This window comes from Girardinichthys multiradiatus, chromosome 18 (genome assembly GCF_021462225.1).
Source record: "Girardinichthys multiradiatus isolate DD_20200921_A chromosome 18, DD_fGirMul_XY1, whole genome shotgun sequence".
NCBI lineage: Eukaryota > Metazoa > Chordata > Actinopteri > Cyprinodontiformes > Goodeidae > Girardinichthys > Girardinichthys multiradiatus.
This window is the reverse complement of record NC_061810.1, coordinates 41,028,493-41,038,485: the sequence shown is the minus strand read 5'-3', so window position 1 is coordinate 41,038,485 and position 9,993 is coordinate 41,028,493. Positions and strand designations below refer to the sequence as shown.

At 44.0% G+C, this 9,993-nt stretch overlaps 1 protein-coding gene across 1 annotated transcript; it reads right to left on the bottom strand.

The window, feature by feature from the left end:
- Window positions 1–4,451: 4,451 nt before the first annotated feature.
- On the bottom strand, window positions 4,452–9,304 carry neu4 (sialidase 4). Its single transcript, XM_047392266.1, has 4 exons — window positions 9,202–9,304; window positions 8,154–8,392; window positions 7,635–7,890; window positions 4,452–6,359 (listed from the first exon to the last, which is right to left on the bottom strand). Exons 2-4 carry the CDS (start codon window positions 8,358–8,360, stop codon window positions 5,329–5,331), a joined length of 1,494 nt encoding a protein of 497 aa, XP_047248222.1. The 5' UTR covers window positions 8,361–8,392; window positions 9,202–9,304; the 3' UTR covers window positions 4,452–5,328.
- Window positions 9,305–9,993: the final 689 nt, after the last annotated feature.

The following is a 9,993-nucleotide window of genomic DNA, read 5'->3' as shown; positions in this document are numbered from 1 at the left end:
TCTCAATCAAAAAATATTAAGTTGTGATCAAAACTTTCAGAGTTTTTTCTTACAAAGAGAAAAAAGTTATTTGCAAAACATAAAATTTTATTTGCGCATGTCAAAAATCTTTGGTTACGAGTCTCGCTTTTTTGGTTTTGACGCTCTCTGTTTTTGGTTGAACTCAACGAATTTTGAGTTCTGGAAACATGAACATCCTGGGCGGGGCCTAAAGACGAACGCTGTAAGACGTTTCCCTATTGGTTAGCGCTGACTAAAGCCGCATACTCTGATCCCCCGCATCTCTGAACTTCTGCTCCAACTGCAGGGCTTGCAGCGTCGCTTCAGTGAGGAGACATCAACTCTACAGAAGAAAACTGCGGTCAAGTGAGCCGACAGTCAGAAATACGCGGTGACGTCAGCCGACACTAGTTCTCTCTTAAAGATTAGCGTCACGCATTCAAGGTGCATTACGGTAATGGAGCAGAAAGGACGCCGATCCTGGCAACGGTTGAGAAAATAAGAGGAAAACAGAAAAGTAACCTTCAGAACAATTATATTAATTACATTTTTACAACTTTCACATTCATGTTTTATGTAAAAGAAAAAATATTTTATATTTTACTGTACAGTTTTGGAGAAATATCTTGTCAAAATACCTCAAAATGCTCAACCATTATATGCATTGTCCCACTTTCAGGAATTTATTTCTCCAAAACCATGAGAGGTGACAATCAGTTTGATTGGTTGCAGCCTTGCCTCCTCCTCAGCGTTCTTGATTAAAGGATAGCTCTATGCAGCTTTCTACGCACTGGTCTCTCCTTTCCTGGACATGGAGACAAGCTGAAGCGGAGGTTGACTGATTGGCTGGGATGACTGAAACTGGCAGCAGGTTAAGCATCCTTGGATGTAGACCTGGGTGTTGTGAGACATTGGAGGCCAGTACGCCATCTGTTGGAGGGTGTGGAGTGTGGCTTTGTAGCTCCTATGGCACCCTACAGGAGAATAATGGGCATAGGAGAATGTGACCCCCCTTTGGTCTGTTGGAACAATGCTCAAAGCATGGGAAAGCTGTTTGATGCCAATCTGCACACTGGAGATGCACACTCTGTCTTGAGGAGAGGGCGGAGCCTGTCTGCTAAAAGGAGTGTGTGGCTGTGTTGTGCCTCAGTTAAAAGGGGGTCTTTTTTTGCACAAGCAGTCATACAGCTCTCTACTGGTTGAATTTTCCAGCCAGAATGCTAGAAGCACTTCTGGTATGAACAGGGTTTCCAGGTGTACACCTTCCACCACTTTGGGGTTGTAAGTTTTGACACCTGGGTTCTTTAAAGAGCAAATACATTATGCATGACTGCATCTGGGAGGAGTTTTCTGGGTTGCTGGGTGCAGCTGTGTCCCAGAGGTGCCCATGACTGGCTCTGACAAGGGCCTGAGAGGCTCTTCGGGCTCCTCTAAGCTGGTGACCTGGTTGATCCTTAAACGGATCGTTCGCTGCTTGCACCCAGTGGGTTTGGCACCTCCACCTGGATCCAGAGTTGGTCCTGGTGGCTGTCAATGAGCGGGACCAGCCTGTCCAGCAAGTCATGGACACCAAGGAAAAGCTCTTTGTTTAATGTGCACATATAGATGGGGTGCACCAGAGTCATGTCTTCGAGTGTGATGTTCAGCTCCATCCAACTAGTGATGCATGATCTGTCTTGGGTGCGGCTGGTGATGCTTATATCACAAGCGTCGGCCTGAAATGGTTCATTGAAGGAGAGCATGGCTCTACTCACGTCCTCAAACATGATTGAGCGCATCAGGTTGATCTCTGATCCTATTTTAAAATAGAAACTCAGTTGGAAACATCCTCCTATAATGATCAGACAGTATATGTCCATTTTGGTTCAGTTTACCTGAGAACCTTGGAAAGACGGTTTGTAGTGTTTCTCCTGGAGAGGTCCCAGGTTTGTCGCCCCATCCGATCAGGTAGACTCTGATGGCTGTGGAGACTGGGTCCACGCCTAGTCATGCTGACGGGAAGTTTGGGTCTGGTTTAACCGGAGGGTCGGCTTCCTGTTTCAAGGGTTGTGGGGGCGTGGTGGCCTGACGCACTGCTTCTGTCACCATCCTGCGTAACGCATCCTCCATCTCTTTCCCCATAATCCCTTCTGTGTATTGGTTCCACCCTTTTCCATCAGTTTTACCTGTAGGCCTCAAGTGATGGTCAAGTCGTCTGTTCGATCGGAAGTGGTCCGGCAACTTTGACCGTGGTTGGTATTCAGTACCACTGCTGAAGGCATTTCCTGACCTTCCAACGCAAGGCTGGTTCTTTCAGTCTGGTCCTGTTAAACCTTAGCCTCGTCCTCTGATCCCTTGGTCGGGCGAGCACGTGTTTCCCACGCCATCTGAGCATATTTGCGGATCTCTTGCATGCTCATTGTCTTTGTTCTGCAATACATAGTAACATCGTATCGGACACTTTCATGAAGGTTGTGGAGGAACAGGGATTTAAAAGCGTGTTCCTCCTCAATGCCGGGAGCATTGCGTCCTTGGAAGTAAACAGCTCTCAAGCGCCGGTAATACTCCCAGGGTGCTTCGCTTTTCTTTTGCTGGATAGTGAAAGCACCAAGTGTGGCGGAGGCCTGGTCCGTGTACACAGCATATTCTTCCCTTAAAGCTTCGCAAAGGGTTGAATAACGGTCTCAGACTGCAGGGGTCAGGCTCTCCATGAAAACATGGACGCTCCTGGATGTTGTCTTCCAGATGAGCTTCAGTTTTTCCCGTGCCGATGGGCAGTACAAATCTAGAAGACAGCATTCAACTTCCCTAAGATAATCATCAATGTTTGATTCTGCATTATTTGGGTCGAAACGCTCTATGTCTTTGACCAGAGACTCAAGCTGGCAGGTGCGCAATCCACTCTCAGGGATTGGCGCCGGCCGATTTGAGTCATCATCGGATAGTTCACTCCGGCTGCACTCAGGGTGTGTCGGTGCATCACGCCTTATCCTCAGAGGAGGCAGTGGAGGCTGCTCACAGTACAACGGTGGGCCCTGTGCTTCCCGGACTCGGGTCCTGGGCACCGGTTGATGGCAGTAGGAACCACCTGAATCCCAGGGGCGGCTCTCCTGTTGCCTTGGCGGAGGTGAGGGATCGTAGAGGACCGTACTGCGAGTCAAGTTTGAAGGCTGCTCGCCTCTAAGCCTTGAACTATTTACTCCTGCTGGATCCCCAGCCAGGTGTCGTTCATGGCTGCTGATTACTGTGGGGTGGGGCACCGCGCCACTGAACCTATTCTTACTACTTACACCTGTTCTTGCCTCGGTGGATGTATGGGGAACCCCGTGAGCCTGGAAAGGTAATCTCTGGAGAGCAGCTTCTACATCCTCCAGATGTGACCTGCAGGTTCTCTCAGGGTATCGCAGGTGTGGCTCACCTTCAAAGGTTTCAACCTGTGAGGTGGGTTTCTGTTCGCCCTCCCATTCCTCCAGGGATGGGGGGGTGGCATGGCTATCCTCTATTGTCACCACCCTATCTTCACCTACTCAAACATGCAAAGTTCTACACAAAAAGCGGGTAAAATATCTAACTAAACAAAATAAAGCAAAACTGCAGTGGGTGTGTATGGGATCAAGCCAGCAGTTATGGCAAAAATGATAATATGACAAAGGGATGTGGTGGTGATCGGAGTTTGGGAACGTAGCCCAAACTGTAACTTAGTTATACTAAGTCATAAAACATCCCCCAACTCTGGGCGGGGTGAGCACACAAAGAGTTATAAAACTTTTGGCGGCAAGCTAGTAAGCAGTAAGGTTGAAGACAAAGAAAATGGTGAATTTCCCCATGAGGTTATTATAACAGTTCAGTTCCACAGCGCACCTGCGCTTGCTCTCAGGTGTTCAACAACCCCGCAAAACACACACGAAGCTGGGTAGCGCAGCGGCTTCCAGACATCCAACACGGCACATCAAGGTTTCAATAAAAGGTTGCATGCACATATAATTCAGAACACATTAGATTAAATGGCGAATCTAATCGCACTAAAGCCTCCTCTACCCTGCCCAGACTATTTCTAAGAAAGAAATAAAAATAAAGGAAGTTAACGTGCGTCCACAGTTAACTTCAAGAAGAGCGGTCAATCTTCATCCTCTGGCCTCCTTGGCGAAAGGGGAAAATATGATCTGACCGTCAGGAGTCGACTGGACAAAACAAGGTGGCAATCCGTCTCCTTGAAACTCCGTGTTTTTTTTTTATTACGTGTTAAACTCACGTCTTCGATCGGCAAAGTGAAATTTCTGGCCTTCTTATTCCAGAAACCTCAGTTATGAATTGTTTGTTGGCCAACGAAGGAGAATAAATTAAGACTCCACGTGGGATCTCTTCTTCTCCAGAAGATGCTTCAGTTGCGTGGTAACCGTATCAAGGTCTCCAGCTGAAGGCGTTCTTTAAAGGGGGTCACCTTCCTTTATAATCTCCTGTAACGCCAGACTTGGGACGCCCCCGTCATATCAGCCGTAGTGACCGATGGGATTTGTAGTAACGGACTGTCCTGGATACAAAATGGCCGAAACGTCGGAAGGCCTGGTGGTGTCCAGCAACGTGCAAATGGTCCAATATTCAGCAAACATGTGGTCCAACAAGACCATGGTGAGGGTGTGGGTTCAAAAGAAACATAGCAAACATTTGAAAGAAGAAATTTATTATGTTTTGATTATTTTGTTGAGCATAAAAAAAAATTACTCCTTTCCAAACCCCACCCATTCCAAAAAAAAACCTCCTGCTTAATTTTATTATTCAAAAGGTCCTTTACTCTCATTAAAAAACATCTCGCCTCAAACCATCCCAGGCTGCTCCCTGAAAACTGTGGACCTGGTAGTCCGTTGTTCTAGAAACCTTCTGCATCAAGGAATCCACTGTGCAGGTAGGGGGCGTGGCCAAAGCTCCACTGCAATAAGCAGTGTGTTACGTCAATGTGATTTTTGCATTAAGTCTGCTTGATTTGGTCATAAAATACATATTCCTCAACAAAATTTATATCCCTGTTAAAGCCCAACTTTCAGTATTTTAAATAGTCACGTTTATTCCCAAACATTCCTATTAATTCCCATAAATGCCAATCAGTTCTAATGGAAAGCATCCAACTTTATAAACTCCTTCAGTTTTTCAACCACATACACAATCCACAAATTGGGTTTTCAAGTAAAGTCTCATTTGTTGCTTCGTTCCACAAAGCAAAAGTTTGTTCCTAAAATTCAATTAAATAATATTAAAAACCACATTTTCCATCTTTTTTTCTTTATTTCACAGGTTCTCATGATAAAGTTATAACCAGAGACCAAATTAAATGACATTTTTACTTAAAAACATTTACAAAATAGAGCACATCTGCATCAGCATGCTCTTCCTTCTCTTCTTCACATGAGGGATCTGATGGATGACTGGGGCACTTCGAGGCTCATGTTTACCACAGATCTCACCAGCTTGCTGAGTTTTATTTCCATTGCTCTTACTTCTCAGCTCCACATCCCCCGGGAGATTGCTTATCAGCTCATAGAGGCTGAAGATGCTGAAGGAGATTTCGTCGTATGCTGTTTTTGTTCCACACTCAAACAAGCAGGCAAAGGCCACAGCAGGCGGTTCTCCAGGTGAAGGTGACAGCTCCAGATAGGCCAGATCAGAGTAAGCACTTGGGCCCTCATAGATCACCCAGGGGCCACGCCAGCTGTCTGGATCTCTTGGAAACAGGCTGAGGAACACACCCAGATCTTTGCGGGAAGTGGTCCATGTTGGGTGGGAATACACCACCCAGGTGGGGGTTAGGAAGTCTGGAGGGGAATTGGGATCAGTTGCAGATTGGATGTTTGGAGAGAGAGGGGAGCTGCCAGAGCTGTTTGTTGAGAGTGAATATGGTAACTGGGTGTGGTCAGTGTAGTCCATAATGGATGTCCAGTGTCTGCAGTGGAATGTGTGACCTGTAAGAGATTTATATAGATTTAACGGAGCAGGAAATCCAATAACACTTCCATGACAACCATTCCTAGGCTCCAGCAGGCGCTGCACCAGCTGGCCTTCCTGAAACACAGCTCCATTATCCAGACTGAGGGCCTGCACCCTGAATCCCAGAGGGCTGCGGGCGTTACAGTACAGGACATTAGAGCCGTCTTCCTGGTCCACAGACACCATCTGACACTCCACACTCTCTGGCGATGGGATGGCCTCGCCAAAACACCAGCTTCTCCCGTGGGTGTCGCTGTGAAAACAGAAGGCACGTGGAGTAGTCAGGCAGAGCTGCCCGAAGCACTCCTTGCACTCGATGTGATAGGCGTAGGCAGGGATCAGCAGGCGGCCCGACTTCAGCTGGATGCCATGACCTGGGCCGAGGGCAAATGTGGCCCAGTCTGTCAGGAAACAGGAAATAAATTAAACATAATACATTTATTCATTTAAAATGTAGTTAACTTACTAACTTATGTTATATCGAGTCAATTTAGACGATATGTAACTGTTAGCAATCTGGTCAGAGGTAAGTCAGAGATGTCTTATGTCAGTATACAGACAGTCAGCACACCCACAACCAACAGGTCTTAGGATAAAAGTCAGATATGGCATCCCCTGAAAATGTCATCATGCACCAATCAACCTAAGATATGAATAGAAGGCATAAATCAGGAAACAAATAAAACCTTCCAAGGTGCATTGAAGGGTGAGTAAAAATGCAGGTTGTGTCCACTCTCTGTCAGAGTTGTGACCAATAAGTTGTGACCATAAAGTGCATCATCAACTGTTTTTGGACTATTTTCTCAACTATTTCTCATTTTCTTGTGTAAAGTCTCTTACTCACTCTGTATTTGGAGACATTTTCTGTTGATTCTGGCGAAGAGACTGTCTCACTTCCTGTGAGTCTTTTTCTGCTTAATATTACAGCATATTGCCACATACTTTCATCTCTTCAACTTTTCCACATTTTGTCACATTAGAATTATTTAATTTATTTATGTGATTCACCGATACAAAGAAATGCAAGATCAAAAATGATGTAAAAAATTTAGTTCTGGCTGTATGTTTCTGGCCATTGTCCTACTGGAAGATGAACTTCTGTGTTTGTCTCAAGTATTCTGTGGCCTTTAATTCATCCATCCATCCTTCCTTCCTTCCTTACTTCCTTCCTTTCTTTCTTTCTTTCTATCTTTCTTTCTAAATATTTTTTGCAGCACCAGTGGCCTTTCTTATTTTTGATTGTAAGCTGACAGGAAAGGGGTGGAGTGAGGGGGGAGGCATGCAGCAAAGGTCGCCCGGGCTACTGCTGTGCCCCAAAATACAAATATCTTGTAAGAATAAAACAAAAATAATGTGGTTCCTGCAAGAAGCTTCTTCTTCTGCTGCCACACAACCAGCCAAAATTCTGAAGTGGGATAAGCTTCACTGCAGTCTTGCACATAAAACGTACAAAATCTTCCTATTCTCAACAGTAAGCAGTGGGGCCAACTCACCATTTACTGCACGTGCACAAAAGCGAATGACAACAATTTTTTATTAAATGTCTATAGACCCCAGATCCCCCAAAACCCTCCACCCTCTTATAAGCCACCCTGGTCAATTGCCCACATGGCCCATATCAAAAATCACCACTGGTAATGAGGTTAAAGTCTGTTTTAGGATGGCTGTTCAGTGACCTTTGATAGTGCCTCCTATGACTGTTTCAGTGAGGTCCACGGCTTGACTCCAGGTATCTCCACCATCAGTACTGGAGATGTAGCAGAGTCTGGTCACATTGTCCCCTGTCACCAGCTGGTAGGACTCTGAGGTGTGGCCAAGGACGGCGATGAAGAACAGGAAGAGCATACCTGTGAACTCGTCATACACAGGACATGGGTTCATGGACCTGTGACCAGGCAGGAAGGCAGTGCCCAGAACACACATGTCCTTCCACTGCAGCAGCATGAAGATATAAAAAGGAAGAACAGAGAGAGAAAATAAACATGATTTTAAAGAACTAATGTTTTTAGGAAATATTCTAAATATATTTTCCCCAAATTGTGATCTTCCAACTATTTTCTCTCTGTACGTGTTGGAGTACTTTAAAGCAGTAATTCAAATTTATAATACTGACTTTCCTTCAATTTCAACTCTTTCTAAATTGTCTCCTAAAACATTCTTAAATTACCCCCAGCATTGTACTAGAGGTCTCTGACCTCCACATAGTTCCTGTAGAAGGTGCCTTTCCTCATCACAAGCAGGTGAGCCTGAGAATCAGACGGGCTCAGTCTCTCCTCACAAAAAGCCAGAAAAGATCTGGAGCGGGACAGGTACAACAAAGCCGGGACTCTGTACGTCACTCCATTGGGCTCCTTGTGGAAGAGCACCGACCTCGCTGGGAAGTAGGGTGACCTCATGCCCATTTTAAGCTGAATTTCTCAGGCAGATCTGAAATCTACAGAGAATGAAAATCAATTTTAGTGAATATTATTGAAGTATTCATTTATTTTTTCCCAGTAAAGTCATACTACTCTGAACATTATAAAGTGTCTTCCAAAAGTACTCATACCCCTTGAAATTTTTCACATTTTCTAACAGTACAACCGCACACTGTAATGCATTTTATTTGTATTTTATGTTAAAACCAATGCACTTGACGTCCCATTCATAATCAGTTCATTTCAAGGCCTGCGTTAGCAGACAAAAATCAAAGCTCAGTGAACAACAAACAAAACATCTAGTAATATTCATGTAGATATAATTACCTTTAAAATGAGGATTGATAAAATCTGTTTGTCATGTTTAAGAAGTTTAGGTATCATGAAGAACTTTGCACTTAAATAACACAGTATAAGCAAAAGATATATGTCATGCAAAGCTCTTGTGATGTACATCTGTGTTTAATACGAATACACACTCCCAATTTTCAAACTTTCCAGTGGAAACTATTTAAGGTGTTTTCACGCTAAATGTTCTGAGAAAAAGTCCGCTCACCTCTCTAAGTACTAAGGACACTTCCTTCTGCCTATCCATCATTCTAGACTTCAAACGTCATACAAATAAAGATAAAATCCAAGGGGTTAAAGAAAGAAGGTCAATCTTATAAAACTCGTTCATATCTTATGTCAGGCGATGAAACAGTACTGATACATATTTAACTTATAAAACCCACGAGAACATCCTTCACACATCCACCATCATATATTACTCTGCCTCATAATAGAACCCTATTCTAAGTAAACATCTTAAAACACAGATACTTACAGTCCCAAAGCTGTGTGAGAACTGCTGTGAATGTCCACCGCCTGTCTGAGCAACCTGACTGAGGGCTTCACAGCCTCATGAGGGCATGTTTGTTGGATGTGTGTGTAGTTAGTTTGTGTCAGAAAGCAATGTTTGCTTCTCTCTGTTCACTATTCAGAGAGGCAGCATTGCATGCTGCTCACTGACCCAGAAATGAACACTCATCAGATCTACAGCTTTGGATGAATCAGCGAGGGAGCAGCCATTGTGGAGAAGAAGGCCAGGTGGGGGACCTGGGTATGGTGGGGATTGGGGGTGCTGAACAATAATGAGATGTTTTGCCTCCGTTACATCCTCTACTTTTCATTTTCTGAAAATTAAATATGCTTTTTCTTTCTTTGTTAACCAAATCTCTTTTATAATTGGGCTGCGTGTGCATCCTGTAACAGTACAGTCCAAAACTTTAAAGAACCTCCACATTACCCAACACTTATACACAGTACTACACATTTTGCAAATACTGTTGTATGTGAGCATTTTAAAGAAAGCTTAAAAGTTTTATTTCACGTGTTTCCTTTAAGGCATTTTGGATTGATGCCAGTTGATCTATAGCACACGCATTCGTTCTCATAATCTAAAAGGAGTTCAATTATAGACGTTGAAGATGTTTTATTTTAATTAAAAAGACTCAAAAAAATCGGCTTGAAATATTCTGAAAGGTACAACTTAAGTCAAACAAGTAAATATAACAGCGTTGTTCAGTTAAATATTGTTGTAGTATGTTGTTGGCTATGTGCATATAGGTTAGAATTA